This window comes from Corythoichthys intestinalis, chromosome 10 (assembly GCF_030265065.1).
Source record: "Corythoichthys intestinalis isolate RoL2023-P3 chromosome 10, ASM3026506v1, whole genome shotgun sequence".
In the NCBI taxonomy this organism is placed as follows: domain Eukaryota; kingdom Metazoa; phylum Chordata; class Actinopteri; order Syngnathiformes; family Syngnathidae; genus Corythoichthys; species Corythoichthys intestinalis.
In genome coordinates this window covers 34,815,184-34,838,234 of record NC_080404.1, presented here as the reverse complement: position 1 = coordinate 34,838,234, position 23,051 = coordinate 34,815,184, and the positions used below count along the sequence as shown (strand labels likewise).

Here is a 23,051-nt window from a genome sequence, read left to right as displayed (position 1 = left end):
AAAAACTCGGAGGAAAAACTTTGAAGAATGGATGAACTTACGCGGACATCCAAAAGACCAGTTTAACGGCAGCAAGGTGAACCCATTCACATTTAATATGCAGTAAACATTTTGTTGGGGGCCATGGTACTTCAGAGGACAAAGAGGTAAGCCATTTTGATATTTTTACTTATTTTTTAGTGTGGCGTTTTGCCGTCCTGCTTCTGTCTGACGATGAATGATCTGAAAACGGTATCTGACTGCCGCTGTTACCTTCTCTTATGTAAAAAAAACAAAACAAAAAAACAACTTTAGTAAGGGGGAAGTGTCAATAAACTATAGAATTAAGATTTGTTATCAATGAAAGAATTAAAAGTTTGTTGCTGTGACTGAGGGGCATTTGCGATCGCTACTCAAAAATAGCTATGTAAATTGCCCCCAAGAACAGTCAGAGACCTAAGACAACCAGAGGATATAATATATAAGAGAGACAGGGCATATGGTGGTAAAGGATAGATTGTTGAAACAAGAGAATGTCACTGTCAGTGGCGCAAGGCAATGCAGACAAGACTAAAGTTTCGATAAAAAAGCTAACTCTGGAACAGGTCGGCTCGTTTTTTTCATCGGTCAACACTCAAGCCATCTCTTTAACTGAACATTTGTATGTTCTTCCACATCTTTACCATGAATTTGGCACCATGGACATTATTTTCGGACGGAACTGGCAGGTTTAGCTCAGTAAACATCTCGTTCGTACACTATTTCCATTCATTTATTATTAGGGACAAACAGGAGGTTGACCCGCCTAATTACAATTGATAACGTCATGAATTTTAATGAGCAAAATTGACGTGTTGCTTGCGGTACGCCATTGGCTATTGACTAGCATTCATGGCATCCAATTGGCTCAGAGGAATCTCTGCTGTACAGTGGGGCAAACAAGTATTTAGTCAACCACCAATTGTGCAAGTTCTCCTACTTAAAAAGATTAGAGAGGCCTGTAATTGTCAACATGGGTAAACTTAAAACCATGAGACAGAATGGGGGGGAAACTGAAAATCACATTGTTTGATTTTTAAAGAATTTATTTCCAAATTAGAGTGGAAAATAAGCATTTGGTCACCTACAAACAAGCAAGATTTCTGGCTGTCAGAGGTCTAACGTCTTCTAACGAGGTCTAACGAGGCTCTACTCGTTACCTGTATTAATGGCACCTGTTTTAACTCATTATCGGTATAAAAGACACCTGTCCACAATCTCAGTCAGTCACACTCCAAACTTCACTATGGCCAAGACCAAAGAGCTGTCGAAAGACACCAGAGACAAAATTGTAGACCTGCACCAGGCTGGGAAGACTGAATCTGTAATGGTGTAAAGAAATGAACTGTTGGAGCAATTATTAGAAAATGGAAGACACACAAGACCACTGATAATCTCCCTCGATCCCGGGCTCCATGCAAGATCTCACCCTGTGGCGTCAAAATGATAACAAGAACCATGAGCAAAAATCCCACAACCACACAGGGGGACCTAGTGAAAGACCTACAGAGAGCTGGGACCACAGTATCAAAGGCTACTATCTGTACCACAATGCGCTGCCAGGGACTCAAATCCTGCACTGCCAGACGTGTCCCCCTGCTGAAGAAAGTACACGTCCAGGCCCGTCTGCGGTTCGATAGAGAGCATTTGGATGATCCAGAAGAGGACTGGGAGAATGTGTTATGGTCAGATGAAACCAAAAGAGAACTTTTTGGTAGAAACACAGGTTCTCGTGTTTGGAGGAGAAAGAATACTGAATTGCATCCAAAGAACAACATGCCCACTGTGAAGCATGGGGGTGGAAGCATCATGCATGAGAATTACAGGCCTCTCTAATATTTTCAAGTGGAAGAACTTGCACAATTAGTGGTTGACTAAATACTTATTTGCCCCACTGTATGTGTGTATCAGCATCTTCTTCATTTGCCCCTTGTGTTCCGATAGCTTTACATTAGTGTATTAACTTTTATTCTTTACTCGACTCTCAAGTTTTGATGCATTATAAAAGATTTATGTCTGAATTTTGGGGGGTTTGGAACTGATTAGGGCATTTACATGGAAAAAGTGTCTCTACTCACAAAATTTTCAAGTTAGGAAACTTTTCAGAACCAATTAATTTCGTAAATCGAGGTTCCACTGTGTATGTAATTTGATAATGCATTGACAGCATCTACAATGACGATTTAATTGCTTAAATTGCTGAGTGTGAAGCGGCTGGGATGAGAATCAGCACCTCCAAGTCTGAGGCCATGGTTCTCAGCCAGAAAAGTGAGGATTGTTCACTCCAGGTCAAGGGTGACTACTTGCCCCAGGTGGAGAAGTTCAAGTATCTCGGGATCATGTTCACGAGTGAGGGTAGGTCGGAGCGTGAGATCGGATTGGGGCAGCGTCCGCTGTGTTGCGGGCGCTTAACCAGTCTGTCGTGGTGAAGAGGGAGCTGAGCCGGAAGGCGAAGCTCTCAATTTACTGGTCAATCTACGTTCCTACCCTCACCTATAGCAATGAACTTTGGGTAATAACTGAAAGAACACGATTGCAGATACAAGCAGCTGAAATGAGTTTCCTTCGCAGAGTGGCCTGGCTCAGCCTTAGAGATAGGGTGAGGGACTTGTAGTAGAGCCGCTGCTCTTCCATGTCGAGAGGAGCCAGTTGAAGTCGTTTGAACATCTGGTTAGGATGCCCGCTGGACGCCTCCCTTGGGAGGTTTCAGGCATGTCCAACTGGGAGGAGACCCCGGGGCCGACCCAGGACACGCTGGAGAGTTTATATGTCTCGCCTGGCCTTGGAACACCTTGGGATTATCCCAGACGAGCTGGTGGAAGCTGTCTGGGCCTCTTTGCTGAGGCTGCTGCCCTCGCGACCTGGATTCGGATAAGCGGGAGACGACGATGACGAACCACGCCAAATGAATGCATATCCTTGTTTTGCTTCTCTTGTTGTCTTGAATCCTTTGAGATTCATAAAAACTTTTTTTTTTTTTTTAGCTTGAGTGGTAGACATAAATAAGACTAAAAATTGGCACTGCCTTAGTTTACGGAGCGTAAAGAGTTGTGGCAACCCGGACGAAGACTGGAAACTGGTCTCATTATTGACTGGTGATGAACATGGAAGCAAAACGGAAGCAAATTTGCAACGCGTAAATCGTCTTTTAAAATGGGAAAGTCTCTGCTTAACCATTGAAATTCATTTTAGAAGTACAGAATTTCCAAAAAACATGTTTCTTTAATGTCTACTGAAATATTATGGCCATTTCGTGAATAATTGAGGTGCTGTTACATTGGTGCACGTTTAATATCTAAAAATTGTTATACTGGTGGGGAAAAAAGGGGGTCAGTTTGAGCACTGATGAGGTGGAATTATGAGGTTTTGCATAAAAAGAAAAAGAAAAAAAAGCACATTGTGATTTTTGAAAGTATACACACACCCGTGTTAAAATGCCAAGTTTTTCTGGTTTTGCATTAAAAAAAAAAAAAAACTTTGTGATTTTAAAAGTATACACACCCGTGTTAAAATGCCAAGTTTTTCTGATATACTGTTTAAAAAAAGTAGTGAAAAGTTTTGAAATGGTTTCTCTTGTTTTTGTTTTTGTTTTTTTCTTTCTCATTGAGACAGAAACCTGGCATTCAAAAATGGTTGTTTAGACTTTTATAGCTTTGCAATAAGAACACTGTGACTGACTGCCAATAGGAGGCTAAGCTGCGGGAGTTGCTGGACGTGGGCAATCTGGTGGGCCGGCTGGAGAACCGCATGGTCACCGTGGTGACGGCTTCTGACATTGTCAACGTCAACCAGATTATCTTCATCGCGTCTCAGGAGGATGAAGCAAAGGTTAGAGGGCCAAGAGGGAAGGTGAGAGTGATGACGGTGGTGATTGTGATGATGGCTTTGGCAGGTGTGGTCCGAGGAGCTCTTTTGTCTATCTTCCAACCTGCTGAGTCACAATTTGAACAGGGACCACAGTCTACTCAAAGCGTAAGAAAATACACAAACACACACGTCATTTGTCTATTTCCAACATTTTTTCCTTAAATTATTTTTTACTCCCATTTCCCCTTTATTCATTTTGTTTCAATCCACAATTAGTCTTTTGTTGATTTTTGACTGATTTTCTTCTTTTAATTCATTCTTTAGCTGAATTTTCAGTTTATTTTTAAGCGAATTACATAGTACAGTACCACAGACTTCATAATATAATATGCATATATACAGTGGGGCAAATAAGTATTTAGTCAACCACCAATTGTGCAAGTTCTCCTACTTGAAAAGATTAGAGAGGCCTGTAATTGTCAACATGGGTAAAACTCAACCATGAGGGACAGAATCAGAATGTGAAAAAAAAAACAGAAAATCACATTGTTTGATTTTAAAAGAATTTATTTCCAAATTAGAGTGGAAAATAAGTATTTGGTCACCTACAAACAAGCAAGATTTCTGGCTGTCAAAGAGGTCTAACTTCTTCTAACGAGGTCTAACGAGGCTCTACTCGTTACCTGTATTAATGGCACCTGTTTTAACTCATTATCGGTATAAAAGACACCTGTCCACAACCTCAGTCAGTCACACTCTAAACTCCACTATGGCCAAGACTAAAGAGCTGTTGAAGGACACCAGAGACAAAATTGTAGACCTGCACCAGGCTGGGAAGACTGAATCTTTAATAGGTAAAACACTTGGTGTAAAGAAATCAACTGTGGGAGCAATTATTAGAAAATGGAAGACATACAAGACCACTGATAATCTCCCTCGATCTGGGGCTCCATGCACGATCTCACCCCCTGGTGTCAAAATGATAACAAGAACAGTGAGCAAAAATCCCAGAACCACACGGGGGGACCAAGGGAATGACCTACAGAGAGCTGGGACCACAGAAGAAAAGGCTACTATCAGTGACATAATGCGCCGCCAGGGACTCAAATCCTGCACTGCCAGACGTGTCCCCCTGCTGAAGAAAGTACACGTCCAGGCCCGTCTGCGGTTGGCTAGAGAGCATTTGGATGATCCAGAAGAGGACTGGGAGAATGTGTTACGGTCAGATGAAAATACCAAAATAGAACTTTTTGGATAGGATCACAGGTTCTCGTGTTTGGAGGAGAAAGAATACTGAATTGCATCTGAAGAACACCATACCCACTGTGAAGCATGGGGGTGGAAACATCATGCTTTAGGGCTGTTTTTCTGCAAAGAGACCAGGACGACTGATCTATGTAAAGGAAAGAATGAATGGGGCCATGTATCGAGAGATCTTGAGTGAAAATCTCCTTCCATCAGCAAGGGCATTGACGATGAGACGTGGCTGGGTCTTTCAGCATGACAATACTTATTTGCCCAACTGTACATATACTGTACTGTAAATATATATATATATATATATATATATATATATATATATATATATATATATATATATATATATATATATATATATAATCATAATTATGAAGTCTATGACTGCTTTGTACAAAATGCAGCTGTAAAATAGTACAATTAAAGATAGAAATAAGACTCGGTAATTTGGCTATATTAATTACAATAATATTTAAGAAAATATGCATTCTTGATTCCCTTTTTCCCGTTCCTTCCAATTTTCCTTTGTTTTTTTTTTTGTTTTGTTTTTTTTGTTCCAATTGAGGAAAAAATACAATGTAAAAAACATTGTATTTTTTCCTCAATTTCCTTTTATTGTTGGTTCAAGACATTCCCTTTCTTATATTTCCTATTTTTTTGTCTTTTTATCTTAATCCCTGTCATTTTTACTGATTTTCAATTTTAGCCTTTCTTTTTTCTCTCTCTATTTTTTTTTTTTTTTTTTTTTTATGTTCTCCATGTGTAAGTCACATTCGTGCCGGAAACACTTGTTGCCTAGAGCTGTCAATATGAACAAAATTGTGTATTCTGGCAATACATGTATTTTGATATATTTTGTGTCATGACATGAACAAAATATATCAGATTGGTTAAAATGCACATGTTTGGGTATGTTGTTGGTGCAGGTACGTGAAGTTGACACTACAGCCCAATGGCGAAGGCAGAATTCCCGTCAAGAAGTGAGTGCGGCCCGTTTCTTCCTTGCGGCTTCCGCAATCCGTCTGTTGGCAATGCGTTTCGCATCCCGTCGAGCTGTTCCACGGAGACTCGCAAAAACTTCATAACTTTGCTCTTTCCCGTCCACTGCTTCCCGAAATAAACTCAATTCCACGTGCACTTGGGAAAGCAAAAACAGGGACAGGATCCGACAAGGTGCTTAATTCAGCGCTGACCTGCTAATCGCTCAGCGCATGAAGGAACACGCACGTGTTTGGGAAGTGAAGCTGTCTTTGTTGTATGTTTAGTTGAGGGGACATAAAATATGCATATTTAATTTATTTTATCTCATAATTCCACACATTCCTAAAACTCATGTCACGCGGGCTGTCTTTCAATCTCGCCTCTAACGTTCATGGTTGCGGCAAAAACATGAGGGTTTCGACCAAAAAAGCTCTATTGATTTCTAATGGCAAAAACAAAATTTCACGTAAGTTTGCATTACGAGAAAATGTCATGATTTTAAGAGAATTAAGTAGTACGTTTTAATATTTCGAGAGTAAAGTCATAATGCTACGTACGTACATAACAAGTTTTTTCTCGTAATAATATGTAAAGTTACATAATATTACAATATTAAAGTTGTGATTAATATGCAATAAAAGTCATTATATTACGTTTTTTTTTTGTTTTTTTGTTTTTTTCAAAAATAAGCTACTACCTATTTTATGTAGCGCTTCACCTTCTCCGTTAAAATGAACAATATAGAGAGCATCCAATGAGGCTGTATTTTAGAATCAATTTCACAAATAAATAAATCCTTAATCTTTTAGTAAATCTACCTCAAATTATAATCAATGTAACAATTTATACTAATGCTTTATCATTGGTCCAAATTTATTTGTTCATTTTAATTTGGCCGGTCAGCAATACGCAAAGTACGTAGCAGCTAACTTAGCTAAATTTGCCATACTTCATCCATACATATTGCATAGTATAACAACTTTAATTTTGTAATACATTACAGCTTTAATCTCGTAATATTACAAGGTAAGACGTTATTCTTGTAATTTCAAAACTTTTTTTCTCATAACATTGCGACTTATTTTTCATAGCATAAAAACTTATGATTTTATTAACACAGTATTTTGACTTTAATTTTGAAATATTATGACCTTATACTGGCAGTCTTATTTTTATTATTATTATTTTTTTTTTTAGGGCTGTCAAAGTTAATGCGTTAACGGGCAGTAATTAATTTTTTAAATTAATTACGTTAAAATATTTGACGCAATTAACGCACATGCCCCGCTCAAACAGAATAAAATGACAGCACAGTGTCATGCACACTTGTTACTTGTGGTTTTTGTTTCCCTCTGCTGGCGCTTTGGTGCGACTGATTTTATGGGTTTAAGCACCGTGAGCATCGTGTAATTATGGATATAAACAATGGCGAGCTACTAGTTAATTTTTTGGTTGAAAATTTTACTAATTTTATTAAAACGAAAACATTAAGAGGGGTTTTATTATAAAATTTCTATAACTTGTACTAACATTTATCTTTTAAGAACTACAAGTCTTTCTATCCATGGATCGCTTTAACAGAATGTTAATGTTAATGCCATCTTGTTGATTGTTACAATTAACAAATACAGTACTTATGTACAGTATGTTGAATGTATATATCCATCTTGTGTCTTATCTTTCCATTCCAACAATAATTTACAGAAAAATATGGCATATTTTATAGTTGGTTTGAATTGCGCTTAATTACGATTAATTAATTTTTAAGCTGTGATTAACTCGATTAAAAATTTTAATCGCTTGACAGCCCTATTTTTTTTTTTCTTTTTTTGACTTTCGCTGTTTGGCCTTAATACTCCATTGTAATTTTCAACTTGAAAAAAAATCGTTTTTTTTTTTTGTTCACTAACAAAAAAAAAAAACTTCTTTGAATTGCATCAAAAACAACAAATGACCTTGGAATGCCCCTAAATCATTAGATATTGTCCAAAATCAACAGAAAGTGGCCCTAAATGCTACAAAACTCACAGGAAGTGACCATAAATAAACAGGAAGTGACCTAGAAATGCCTGCAAAATGTGTAGGAAGTGACCCATAAGTACCCTAAAATTAACAAGGAATTGACTTAAAATTAATTCATTGCCTGCCATTGACAATGTCTGGCTTTAAATGTTCCTCCTTCAGTGCCATTGACGGCTCTAGACATCCACTTTCTTGTGACTAGGAGTTAGCAAACATTATATCGGTGCCTAGTGTTGTCAATGGTAGCCAATGAGTCAGCAAGAAAGTAAACCGAAAATGTTCCAAAATTAATAGAAAGTAACCAAAAACCTAAACAAAGTGACTCATGGGAGAGCACAGCATCCCTACGTTGCTTTTTCAGAATGGTAATGAATTGTTTTTTCCAAGTACGGTTCGCTACTGTATCTGCTGCTTGTTTTGAAGTGAGTTGAGTTCACTGCCACAAAAACGTGCTCGTAAGTGTTTGCTCTAAAGTCAAAGCTAAAAAAAAAAATAATAATCAGGAGAATATTCAGGAAAAAAAGAAACGTGTCAATGCCAGTCGGCATTAGGAAATGGACCGTAGCCAAGTATTCCGTCATCTACCCAGACTTGGGCTCGACTTGAGTCCTTTCAAGGACGTGTTGAGACGTGTTGTAGAATTTGAAGTGACTCTGGGATGTGAGGAAATTTTAATGTGATTCATCTTCTTCTTTTTTTCAGTATTGTACGCTTGTTTTCGTCAGACAGGAAGCGAGTGGAGAACGCGCTGGAGAATTGCCGACTTCCTTATGGACGGGTCTGTCGAATCATTTTTCTGCTTTTGGCGAGGTTCAGAAAACTTTGTCGAAATTTTCAGTTTGCAGAATACTTTAGTTCTTGGCATAAATGCTCAACGTTTTTAAAGGAAAATAGGGATTACAGCTAATCCCAGCTAGTCGGATTACAACGTCCATGATTTAAGTGATTTCGACGACTCCACCATTCTGTCCCCTGACTTTTTTTTATGTCGTGTAAACAGTACCTACAGGATAGTTTTTGCCATGTTAGGATCCCCTCATCCCCCAGCAGTCCTGCAGTTCCTGCTGCTTCTCCCCCGGCGCCGACATCTCTTGCGAGTCCCGATCCGTTTTTTTTTTTAGTTCGGACGGTGGGCTCGCTTTAAGAGATGCGACGCTTGCAACCTGAGCGGCCATGATATCCCCACTCTCTCGCCTCCCTACTCTTTCCACAGCACCCTTTGCTCTCAGTAAAGCGATTTAGCCCGAATAGTCATTCAGTATAACAGCATTTAACACAACATACAGTACCTCACAGTATTTTATTTTTTACTTTACCTTATTAATATGATGTATAATACTTGTTTTTTGGACAGTTATTTTGTATTTAGGGGTACTTAAAGGAGTAATTCCGATTTACGCGGAAATTCCGGTTACAACGCCAGCCTAGGAACAGAACTTGTTAGTAACCCAGGGACTACCTGTATACGTTTCTAGATGTGTGTATGTTTTGTTTGATATATTTGCAAATAAGAGTGTATTGTGGTCTAAAACATGGATTTCAATTTGTAATGAAGTTAAAATTTTAAATGCAGTTTGTCTTTCCTTATAAAATGGGAAAAAATGGCACTAAAGTATATTATTATAATGAATTTATCAATTGAGGATACAATAAGAAATAGAATGTGTTTTAAAAGTTTACATTAAAAAAAAAAGTAAATCAAATATATATTTTTTTAAAGTTAATCATTCATAAAATATGTATATATTTTTGTATGATTCAAGCTCAAGAACTTGTTTTACTTACAAAGAAGATTTATTACATTTAAGTTTTAAAAAGAACGTTGCATTCTTACTTACTTTACAGAAGCATTGAAGTGATACATTTTTCAAAAATATATTTTTAAAAATAATCTCTATTCTAAATTAAGTGGGCAGCTCTTTGGTTTACCTTTATGAAAACATATTACAGGTCTACCTTTTGATGATTTGTACATGTCACAAATGTATGAGAGTAAATCAAATAACTATATTATAAAGTGTGTATGGTGGAAAACACAGACAATGCTGAAAAAGCAGTTTCTGCTCTTGCACCCCTCTCTAAAATAAACTGCTGTATTTTAAGCCAAAACAACTGTTGTGTTTGGTAGAACAATATGTCTATATGCTGCCATAGCAGATTCATGGCACATAAAGTCCCAGAACTATTTTTAATGTGTCCGTTTTACTCTGGAAACCCCCGTTTACAGATGTCGCGCAACCTCTTTTGTTTCAACCTAGCCATAAAAAGAAGGTAAGTAATCGCATTAATTATTCAAAATGTCCGTCATTTTTGGCTTAGAATCATTAATGGATGTCTAATATTTAGTTTAAAAAACAAACGACTTTAAAAAAATTGGTCACTCGCATATTTTAAACTTTTAACAAATTACGTCGCAATGAAAAAATTAGCGTCTGTAAAAAAGTCACGGATATCTACCTCGTCACTATCGCTTGATCGTATTTTTTTCATTAGTTTCGCTTTTTCCCCAATATTTTAGATGATAAATAATCGATCCAAACAAAGAAAAATTGAAAAACAACGTTTAAAAGGTATATGAAAAAGAAAATCTTGACCACTCCTTGATGTCTGCGATTTCTGCATCGCGACCCTTGTGATATTACCATGTTTCACCCATAAAATCCCCCCCAAAATCCATCTGTGGCCATTCACAGCTGTGTCTTGACACTCAGTGATACATGCTACATGGAGTTTTTGGATCAACATTGAATATCACATTGTTTCATTTTTAAAGAATTTATTTGCAAATCATGGTGGAAAATAAGTATTCGGTCAATACCAAAAGTTCATCTCAATACTTTATGTACCCTATGTTGGCAATAACGGAGGCCAAACGTTTTCTGTAACTCTTCACAAGCTTTTCACACATTGTTGCTGGTATTTTGGCCCATTCCTCCATGCAGATCTCCTCTAGAGCAGTGATGTTTTGGAGCTGTCGTTGGGCAACACAGACTTTGAACTCCCTCCACAGATTTTCTATGGGGTTGAGATCTGAAGACTGGGTAGGCCACTCCAGAATCTTGAAATGCTTCCTACGAAGCCACTCCTTTGTTGCCCTGGCTGTGTGTTTGGGATCATTGTCATGCTGAAAGACCCTGCCACGTCTCATCTTCAATGCCCTTGCTGATGGAAGGAGATTTTCACTCAAAATCTCTCGATACATGGCCCCATTCATTCTTTCCTTTACACAGATCAGTCGTCCTGGTCCCTTTGCAGAAAAACAGCCCCAAAGCATGATGTTTCCACCCCCATGCTTCAAAATGGGTATGGTGTTCTTCGGATGCAATTCAGTATTCTTTCTCCTCCAAACACGAGAACCTGTGTTTCTACAAAAAAGTTGTATTTTGGTTTCATCTGACCATAACACATTCTCCCAGTCCTCTTCTGGATCATCCAAATGCTCTCTAGCGAACCGCAGACGGGCCTGGACGTGTACTTTCCTTAGCAGGGGGACACATCTGGGAGTGCAGGATTTGAGTCCCTGGCGGCGCATTGTGTTACTGATAGCCTTTGTTACTGTGGTCCCAGCTCTCTGTAGGTCATTCACAAGGTCCCCCCGTGTGGTTCTGGGATTTTTGCTCACCGTTCTTACTATTATTTTGACGCCACGGGGTGAGGTCTTGCATGGAGACCCAGACTGAGGGAGATTATCGGTGGTCTTGTATGTCTTCCCTTTTCTAATAATTGCTCCCACAGTTGATTTCTTTGAACCAAGCGTTTTACCTATTGCAGATTCAGTCTTCCCAGCCTGGTGCAGGTCTACAATTTTGTCTGGTGTCCTTCGACAGCTCTTTGGTCTTGGCCATAGTAGAGTTTGGAGTGTGACTGACAGAGGTTGTGGACAGGTGTCTTTTATACCGATAATGAGTTAAAACAGGTGCCATTAATACAGGTAACGAGGGGAGCCTCGTTAGACCTCATTAAAAGAAGTTACACCTCTTTGACAGTCAGAAATCTTGCTTGTTTGTAGGTGACCAAATACTTTTTTTCCATTCTAATTTGGAAATAAATTCTTTAAAAATCAAACAATGTAATTTTCTGTTTTTTTTGTCCACATTCTGTCTCTCATGGCTGAGGTTTACCCATGTTGACAATTACAGGTCTCTCTAATCTTTTCAAGTAGGAGAACTTGCACAATTGGTGGTTGACTAAATACTTATTTGCCCCACTGTATATAACAATATTGCAAAATTCATGGTGTCAGCCAGTTTCATGCAGCTCAGATTGGGTTCCACTATATCACTGGCTGCCATTGATGACGACAGACGCCCAACCTAATATGACTGTCGAAATGGTTCAGACATCTATCGCCTTCAACGGTACTTAAACATAATGAGTCACTGCCAGACATTTTGTTCCCTTGGATGCCGTGTGAATATTTCAGACTGTTTGAAATAGGAACATCTTCAACATTCGCCATTGATTAGCCGAGGTCAACGTCCTCTGCGTGCTCTCGTCTTTCTTTTCTTTCATATTCTCTTTTTTATCTGACGAAATTCTCTCGTATGGTGACTCACGGTGCAAGGAGGGGACAGCTCAACTCAGACTCAGGGTGCACGGAGGGGACAGCTCAACTCAAACATATCTGGGTCGTCCACTTTACTTCAAGTACGGAGTGTTCGAGCACTCCAGCACGTTTGATGTTTTTCTTGCACTTCACAGGGCGACGCGATCAAACTGGAGGACTTCACTCTGGAGGTGTACAAAAGCTTCCTGGAGCACCTTTGCCCTCGACCAGAGCTCGCCAACATCTTTAAACTGCAGTAAGTGCGCTGGGGATTTTATTTGTCTTCTTTGAGAAAGCAGAATGATGAAGACTTCTATGTTCAATTCCAGCTGGAAAGTATTCACGCTGCATTTTATTATGTCGGAAGATTTGCATTTGATTTTGCCCTCAAAATTTGAAAATACGTATGCAGAAGGAAAGTATTCCTGATAGATTATATTATTCCACATTTTTTTTAAATTGTAAAAAGGACATCCATTTTTTTTTTTTAATAATTTTTTTTTTTTTTTTTTAACTTATGGGGGCTAATTTATATAAAAGAAAAAATGGTACAGAAAGGAACTGAAAGGAAAATAAATTTCACTTCATACATTTTCTGATGAAAACGGCTGAGTGTATAATCTCATTTAAATTCTACACAACACATCCAGTACAAACAACCTAAAACTATAAATTTGAAAGATAATGTCTCCAAATTAATGGAATGGTTCGAAATGAACCGAAAAGGAAAATAATTTGTAGGGATGGAACGAAACGAAAATTCTTACTCGGAACCGAAAACCCGAGTACGAAAAAACTGAAAACGGAATTTTTTGAAAATATTTTTTATATTTGTATTAAAAATGTACATGGTTAAACCATTTTAATGCAGTTTTTTATGTTACTTATATTTTTTTTAATATGTGAATTCTTAATATTTAGGTACAAAAACATACTTTATAAATTATATATATTTTGGAATGAATGCATGAATATTTTCTAATATATGAATAGGATTACAAAAATATATATATTTTTTAAATGATATTTATTTTCGGTGGGGGGCGTAATTTCATCAAAATAAAACGTTCTAGAAAGGAAGCTGTACGAAAATAAGCTTGACCTTTTCCACATTTTTTTGGTTGAGCTTCATTCCAAAATGGATGAAATTTTTAAAAAATCAAACAAACAAAAAAAAAAAAAGATAAGTTTGGGGATAATTTTATTCAAAACAAAAAATGTTCTGAAAAGGAAAAAGAAGGAATATAAGATTAACTTTACCCACATTTTGTCATGTTACAGCTTTATTCCAAACTAGATTAAAAGTTTTTTTCTTAAATATCAACATACATCACCCCATTAAGACCATGTAAATAAAAAATTTTGTTATTTGTATTGAAAAGTTCATTTGAGAAGCCTCTATTTTCCACTATTTCTGTCATTTATTCACAGCACTTCACTTTTTCAAAATTTTATGGTAATGCCCGTACCACATTGGATTTAAAGAAAAGTACATTATGGCTAAACACAACATCATGTAATGACAACATGAAAATTATTTTTTTGTAATATTGAGGATTAGATTTTTTAAAGATATCTTATTTTAAAATGTGCCCTGGTATAGGGGAGGCGACGGCGGTACCGTGTCAGTGGATCAGATGACAGACTTCATCAATAACAAGCAGCGGGACCCCAGACTCAACGAGATCCTGTACCCACCTCTCAGGCCTGCTCAGACGCAGACACTCCTGGAAAGACACCAAAGCGACAAGAGGCTGCTGGAGCAGGGTGACAATACCAGACACGCATCAGAAAGAAAAGAAATTGCGTCTAAAAAAATGTATCTTTTCGTGTGTGATGGTCAGGCCTGATCTCAGTCCAGGCCTTTAGCAGTTATCTGTCCAGCGATGAGAACGGCGTCATCCCCCCTGACAAACTGGACCAGTCGGAAGACATGAGCTTCCCTTTGTCGCACTACTTTGTCAACTCCTCTCACAACACTTACCTGACAGGTAAAACTTGGATCTCAAGGCAGCAAATAAAGAGATAGGCACGGTTTTGTTCAAGGAAATCCCAGCTGAATTTTTTTTTTGACTGTTTTGGAGGAAAAAACTGAATTTCATTGATGAACACATGAATAATGGCCATTATTTTGCAGAAGTAGGCAAAATAGCAGTGGTCATATATATTTAAATGCCGGTAATATTTTAGCCAATCAAATGGAAGTAACTCAAATTATTCTGCCGTCTTGTCACGCATTGGTTACCCATTTTAGTATGCGTGTTTATTGGAAGTGAAGTCCCACACGGAGAATGTTGAAAGACAGAGACATATCACACAGGTACAAAAACCATAGAAAGTGCATCCCTGTTTTCTTAATTACTTTTTTACCTCTTTGAAGTGTATCAACCATAGACTTTATAATATATTGACGGGGCGCAGGGCCGATTAATAGGGGGCCTATCTCCGTCAAAACTGACCGAGTGGAAACCCAAAGAGCTTTTTACGTTGAAAATTCTTGTGAATAAATGCTTAAATCCCTGAATTCTATATGTATATGGACGTAAAACAGTCTCGATTCGTGGTTAAAAGCACAAAACAAAACGGGCAGTTACCATTTATTTTACGGAAATATGTCAAATGTGCTGCTAGTCTTTAAGCCACTGTGGCGCCGCCTTGTCACCACAAAGAGCTTTTTACGTTGAAAATTCTTGTGAATAAATGCTTAAATCCCCGAATTCTTTATTGATATGGACTTAAAACAGTCTCGATTCTTGGTTAAAAGCAAACAACGGGCAGTTACCATTTATTTTACGTAAATACGTACGAGTTACGACACCAATGCTGTAGCTAGAGATGTCCAATCACATCATTTTCAAAGTATTGGAATCGGCAAAAAAATATCAGACATGCCTTTTTTTAATATATATATTTATATATATTTTTTTTAATTAAATTGTTTTCTAATTACAATATTTACCGCAATTAACGCGTGCGCTGCACGACCCACTCACGCATTGTCGCGTTCAATCTATAATGGCACTGTTTTACCCATACAGTATATAGAGCTAAAAGGCAGCGTAAAATGAGTAGAGTGAATTTTGGCAGCCTTTGGAGCCTTTTTTTAAATGGCTAAAGCCTTACAATCCGTCTCCCAACGATTAAAATAATCGTGGGAAGCAATGTGGGGAAGTAAGGTAGTAGTTGTACCCTATGCAGAGAAGATATATCAACTGGTACCACGACGCACAGTCATGGTTGCACTTCCCATCATGCATTTGGGCAGAAGTTAAATGGCTACAGTATCATTTACTGAAAGCTCAACAAATACACTAGATGGCAATATTTAGTCACAATATACAAAGTCACATTTTCCTTTAAGAATTACAAGTCTTTCTATCCGTGGATCCCTCACACAGAAAGAATGTTAATCATGTAAATGGCATCTTGAGGATTTATTGTCATAATAAACAAATACAGTACTTATGTACTGTATGTTGAATGTATTTATTCGTCCGAGTCTTATTCATTTTTTTCTTAATGCATTGCCAAAATGTGTATGAGCAGGAAAAATTATCGGGAATGATTGGAATTGAATCGGGAGCAAAAAAAAAAGCAATCGGATCGGGAAATATCGGGATCGGCAGATACTCAAACTAAAACGATCGGGATCGGATTGGGAGCAAAAAACAACATGATCGGAACAACCCTAGCTGTAGCGGTTAATTTCTCCCATTGATGTTTTTTGCACAACGTTTCAAAATGCATGCATGGTACGGAAATTATAATAATTACCTTGAATCCTCGAACAAATCACTCCTGAGACTATCCTTCGTGTTTGTATGCGTTACAGCTTTCGTACTTTTTCAACCTAAATCCGGCGTTGGATCGCTGCATGTGTTATACAATAACTTCGACCGACTGAAGCGGAGTGTGGGACGACCCCCTACTTGAAGGCGTGGCGCAGTGTATGGGGATGTGTCCCGTCAATATCATTATGAAGTCTATGTATCAGCATTTACAAGCTGTATGTGCGTGGTGTGACTGGGGTCACATTTGCCACACGATGGCTGTGCTCAAAAGCTGTGTCATTTTATGTGTTGAAAAACATTGTTTTTTCTGTTATCATAATTCTAAGAAATTCATTATTAACTTATTTAGATTCTTTGAGCAACCATTTTTGTTTTTAAAGTCATTTACACTAGGTCTTGTCAGTTCCTTTGTCAAGTGGATTGGACTTCTATGGTGAGTTTATGGTGGTGCCATCCATTCATTTTATGACTTTTTTTTTTTTCCCAGCGGGCCAGCTGGCAGGAAGCTCCTCGGTTGAAATGTACCGACAAGTCCTGCTGGCCGGATGTCGCTGTGTGGAGCTGGACGTGTGGAAAGGTCGCACGGCGGAGGAAGAGCCCGTCATCACGCACGGCTTCACAATGACCTCGGAGATCTCCTTCAAGGTCAACACACATTCTCAGGAAGTGACTGAGAAATCAATGCTCCCTTTTTTTGAAATTCCATTTTAGTTCTTACTGAAGGGTGCAGATAGTGCTTTTTTTCTATTTTTTTATTTTAGTAATCATTTTTGTTTGCTTGCTTAAAAGATGAGGAAATTTAAATGATCTGCATTGGTTTCATGACATTGCTTTTGATCAGGTACTGTCGCCCGTATATTAAACATTATGTTTTTTGCAATGTTTTACAAGAGATGGAAAGCTTTATTTTTATTTTATTTTTTTTTTTTTTACAATTTTTACTTGATTTTATGAAGCAAAAATTTTTTTTTTAATGTCATATTTTTCATCCATTGAAATTAGTGTATCACATTTTGTCTCTAAAAAATCATTTTCATGTTTTATCCCCATTTATAGTTACTATCATCTATACACCATTAATTATCATAATAATTTTTTTTATTATTGTTTTATGAGTTGATAAATAAAAATCAACTTTAAACGAAACTAGATTAAATAAACTACAAATAATTGTCAGGGTTTTTATTGTTGGAAAGTTATGAAACAATATTTTATCACACTCGTGCCTTTTTATTTTTTCCCCTTTTTCCTAATTTTTGTATTGCAAGGTACTGTAATATATATATATAATTTTAATCCTGAATGAGTTTTTTACAATTTCTGGAATCCCAAAGTGAACATAAAAAGCCCCAATTTTTTTCATTATCCTCAGTTTCAGTTATTGTCTATTAATTATTATGATTTATTTTAATTAATTAAATTATTTTTTTTGGTTTTGTTTTGTTTTTCAGGAGGTTATTGAGGCTATTGCAGAGTGCGCCTTCAAGACATCTCCTTTCCCAGTCATCTTGTCGTTTGAGAATCACGTTGACTCGTGAGTTATTTTTACAATTTTACATTTTATAACATACTTTATTATGAAGAAACCTTTTCAAAATTACTCATACTAATAAATTAACACCAGATTGAAATTTGTCAACATTTTTTCAAAATTCAAAACTTACATCTCCCTGCTGATTCGTTAAATAAAGGGTGACACAAAAAGAAAAAGAAAAAAAGGTCCTTACCAAAAATCGAATAACTTCCAAAATTTTATTTAGATCGACACAAAACTTCAGCAACATTAGGTCAAGCCTATATAGCAGACATAAATGTTTCAAGTCTGTACTACAAATACTCTTTGTTTCACTGGCGCTCAAAAAATGTGCTACAAAGGAGCGGGCACATTTGGATCCGGCCAGCAAAGTTCTCTATGACCCTCCCGCGGACGTCTAGTGTGTGATTGCCTGTTTGTGTCTTTACCATTGAGGTTATGCACAGTCCCATGGGTTCTGAACTTGTTGACCCATCTGTAGATCATTGAGTGGACGGGAAATTCACGACATCAGAACCCTTCTTTGAATTGCATTTGAGCTCCGTGGATAAACTTCAGCCGAAAATATGCCTCAACTATAAATGTCTTTTCCTCAGAAGTCCATGGCATCTCAATGTTCAAATTTGGTAGACTCTTGGAAAATTAAGGCCATGTCCACACGTAGCAGGAAGTGGTTCTGAAAACTTTGATAAATTGTAAAAAAAGACAAATCAAAATATCCGTAAATGTGTGTAGCGCCCCCTAGGAACAAAACCAACATTTCATTTAATTTTTTTTAAGGTGAAAGAGGAGGCAACAACGCAAAGGTTAAAACTTAAAACACATCAGTACTATATGACTGGGATACCATACGCGGTGCCCAGACTGCCGTTAGTACTACATCCAGTTTTCTTTGGGTGGGCAGCCCCCCCCCCCCCCTCGGTAACGCCCCTGTTTATAAATGTACTTAAAATGAATGTAAGAGGTTGGCTGTGGAATTTTTTTTTTTTTTTTTTACAAACATGCAGATGTGGACGCCTTAGGCCAGACATGTCCAAAGTGTGGCCCGGGGGCCAAATGCGGCCCGTGGTCAAATTTCATCCGGCCCCTAGCCTCTGTCATAAGATCAATAATGTCTGGCCCGCACACAGATTTATTAAATTGGTCAGCAGTACTGCTTACACATTAAATGCTTCTCCTCATTTACCCACTAAAAGGCAGCAGCCCTCTAAGCAACATTACCCCATGTGACCCTTGACTTCCAATTTTCTAAAATGGCAACAATCAACAACAAAAAACAAAATTGACTGCGACGGCCGATGCTTCAAGGATAGGTGGAAATTGGACTATTTCTTCACTAAAATACGCAACAACTGTGTCTGCCTCATTTGCAAAGAGACAGTCGCTGTTTTTAAAGAGTTCAATGTGAGGCGATATTACCACACAAGACACGCTGACATGTACGACAAGATTACAGGGAAGATACGCAGCGAGAAATTGAAGCAACTTGAAGCTAGTTTACTTTCACAGCAGCACTATTTCGCAAGATCCCAAGAGTCGAAAGATAACGCCACAAAGGCTAGTTGCGAGATTGTTTAAATTATTAACTAAAAAAATAAATAGATAAATGAATAAAGCAAATGTGACACACAGAATGGCTTGCTAAAATGTGCTTAAATATATTTTTCTACGTAAAGGACGTCAGCCAAGGTCGGCCCCTCACATTTTTACCACACCAAATCTGGCCCCCTTTGCAAAAAGTTTGGACACCCCTGCCTTAGGCGGATCTACTATTCAGGCGAAGTAGACAATCGCTTTAGGCCCCCAACCAGTAGGGGGCCCCCAACCAGCTGCCCCTGCCCCAACAAGCAAGGGCTTGGGCCACCGGAGCCAGCAGCAACCCCAACTATTCGTCATGTATAATTATGTTAGCATACCAAACAAACAAATAACAAAACAAAAAAGAAAGCCATTTAAATGCTGCATTAATATTATCCCCCCCCACACACACACACAAACACACGCACTACAATGGACTGTTCCACAACGACGGACTGAGTATCAGTCGCTTAGCTTCATTTAGCGCCGTTTAGCATTGCTTAGCTCCGCTTAGCTGTTCGTTAGCTTCACTTAGCTCTCCCACGGTTTTCACGCCCCTAAGCTCGCTATTTTTACAGCTCACTTGCTACTTTGCACATCGGCTATCATTTATTTCTAACACATGAGCGAACATGCTCTCCATGGGAGCCAAAGTGCAGTGAGGGAGAAGTTGAGAACAGGCCTCTAATGCCTCTTTTAACTTTCTCCTTCTTATTCACACCGAACATAAAATATACGACAGCACACCGTGTGGCGAAACGATGTAGTACAGTTCCAATCAGTCATACAATAACACTCAACAGGTGGTTAACAGCAAAAGCACGTCATGTTCATCATATAAATAATTATTTCTGGAGGTAATCCCACATACTTCAGAAATAATATAACAATATGTTCAGTAAATACTACATAATACAGACTCTACACTACGAATAGCTTTCAAATGACATTCTTTATGACAAATATGATTGGCAGCGAATATTTAGACGAAGAATTGTTTTGAATAATGTTGGAAAGGCAAAGTCAGTGTTCTGAATCTGTTTACTTTCCATTCTTTTGCACTAGTAAATGCTATCAGCATTTAATCCCCATTGTTTATTTGTGATTAATTATTGTTATTTACATGATTATTTGTACATTAATCAAGAATTTAAGTGTTCCAAAATAGTTTTGTGAATTAATAAGCGACAAAAAAAAATGTCATTGCTAAATTAGTAAAAAAAAAAAAATTTTTAAAAGAAGAAAATTATTAGATTAGTCGATTAATCGTAAAACTATAGTCGGCTGACTAATCAGGAGAAAATTTGTTGTTTAGGACAGCCCTAGTGTACCAGAACATATTTCCTCCACACCCTTCTCACCTATTTAACCCCTGACCCATGAAGAGGGCCCCTGGATATGTTCGCCTTAGGCCCCAAAATTGCCAAGTCGACCACTGGTGGACACAGTTATTTTTTTCCCAATGTATTAGGGCAGGATCCTCGGTTTTAAGAAACCCTGCTTGGTGTGGACATGGCCTAATTCTCATTGGTTTGTCTGAAAAATAAAAAGAATTGATTAATTATATCAAAAGTTATTCAGGTTTTGGTGATGACTGTTTTTGTGTGTGTCACCCTGTATCTGTCTTTCAGTTTGAAACAGCAAGCAAAAATGGCTGAATACTGTCGATCCATCTTTGGGGACGCGTTACTGATCGACCCACTGGACAAATATCCGGTTAGAACACCCCACCCCACCTCCCTAAACACACACATACACAAACCGTTTAAAAATATTACGTTAAAGACTTTATCATGATTTTATTACAGCTGGAGTCAGGTACGCCGCTGCCAAGTCCTCAGGAGCTGATGGGCAAAATCTTGATCAAGAACAAGAAATCTCACAAAGCCTCCGTCAGCGGTGATGTCAAGAGACTGACGGAGCAGCCGGCTAATCAGGACCCTGAGCCTGTCTCTCTTAGCAACAATACTACAGGTAATAGCTGAAGTAGAAGTACTAGTGTGATCATGTTTCAGTGCAAATCGCTACGAAACCTCCCAGTACAAACGGATTGGATGCCTATCGTCGTCAATGGTAGCCATCGATGAAAATAATGGTGTGGCAATGAAAATGCTTTTTCATATTTCCAGCTGAGATGGAGGCAGAGAGCGAGGAAGACGATGATGATGACGACGATGACGGGAAAAAGGTCTGGACAGCAAGGGATTTTCTATTTGTTCAACAATTTGTCTTTTTTTTTTTTTTTTTTTTTTAATGTATGTATGGTGGAGTAGTCCCTAACCCAGAGGTTATGGGTTCGATTCCCCACCAGGGTCACCTAGCCACGTATCCGACCCCATGTTACCCCTGATCTTGAGACAACAGTAGATAAATGAACATACAGTGGGGCAAATAAGTATTTAGTCAACCACCAATTGTGCAAGTTCTCCTACTTGAAAAGATTAGAGAGGCCTGTAATTGTCAACATGGGTAAACCTCAACCATGAGAGACAGAATGTGGAGAAAAAAAAAACTGAAAATCACATTGTTTGATTTTTAAAGAATTTATTTCCAAATTAGAGTGGAAAATAAGTATTTGGTCACCTACAAACAAAGATTTCTGGCTGTCAAAGAGGTCTAACTTCTTCTAACTAGGTCTAACGAGGCTCCACTCGTTACCTGTATTAATGGCACCTGTTTTAACTCATTATCGGTATAAAAGACACCTGTCCACAATCTCAGTCAGTCACAGTCCAAACTCCACTTTGGCCAAGACCAAAGAGCTGTCGAAGGACACCAGAGACAAAATTGTAGACCTGCACCAGGCTGGGAAGACTGAATCTGCAATAGACCCTACTCACGTGACGTCACAGCCACGCCCCCGCGCCATGTTGTCCGGATACTAGTCATGTTAATGCATTAGCGCTTCGTAAATTCCTCCTATTATGGCGTGTTTTTCTGCTCGTTAACATTAATAATCAAAATGGTGAAGTCGTATGTGGCGGTCGGTTGCAAAAACAGAGAAGATAGACGGAGAGACTTGAATTTTTACCGTATTCCGAGAGACCCGAAGAGGAGACCGAGATTGACTGCTGCAATTCGACGAGAAAACTGGGCTCCAAACGACTACCACAGATTACGTAGTAGTAATTTTATATCTGGTAAGATGCATTTAATATATATTTAGAGGGTTTTGGGCTGAGAACCACAATTAAGATCATTGCTAGGCTAATCGCCGACAACATACACTCAGACGTTGTGAATGAACTACCTGAAAATATATAATTATAAGGGGATAATCAGACAGTTGTCATACAATTAATTTACAATTTCACTATTGAGGTCAAAAGCCAAAAAATAAATTCAACTAGGGACAATCTATTTATTACGTATTATATATGTATACAGTGAGAGTGCTATCGCTAAACCATATAAACATTAAAAGCCCTAGCTCCATTGACAAATGATATGAAATACATTAGACTTGACAGTGGATGTTAGCAAGAACAAAAGATTTTGAATTGAAAATTTCGTAACT

The 23,051-nt window shown here is 38.0% G+C and overlaps 1 protein-coding gene across 1 annotated transcript in view; it reads left to right on the top strand.

The window, feature by feature from the left end:
• Positions 1–23,051, top strand: part of LOC130923086 (1-phosphatidylinositol 4,5-bisphosphate phosphodiesterase beta-1-like) — a 55,385-nt gene that overhangs the window by 6,223 nt on the left and 26,111 nt on the right. Inside the window, exons 4-15 of the mRNA XM_057848512.1 lie at positions 3,706–3,846; positions 3,911–3,990; positions 6,009–6,062; positions 8,788–8,863; positions 12,787–12,887; positions 14,235–14,398; positions 14,476–14,622; positions 16,910–17,067; positions 17,874–17,956; positions 21,166–21,250; positions 21,343–21,508; positions 21,664–21,722. Of these exons, the coding sequence (XP_057704495.1) occupies positions 3,706–3,846; positions 3,911–3,990; positions 6,009–6,062; positions 8,788–8,863; positions 12,787–12,887; positions 14,235–14,398; positions 14,476–14,622; positions 16,910–17,067; positions 17,874–17,956; positions 21,166–21,250; positions 21,343–21,508; positions 21,664–21,722 (1,314 nt within the window). The remainder of the gene's footprint in view (positions 1–3,705; positions 3,847–3,910; positions 3,991–6,008; positions 6,063–8,787; positions 8,864–12,786; positions 12,888–14,234; positions 14,399–14,475; positions 14,623–16,909; positions 17,068–17,873; positions 17,957–21,165; positions 21,251–21,342; positions 21,509–21,663; positions 21,723–23,051) is intronic.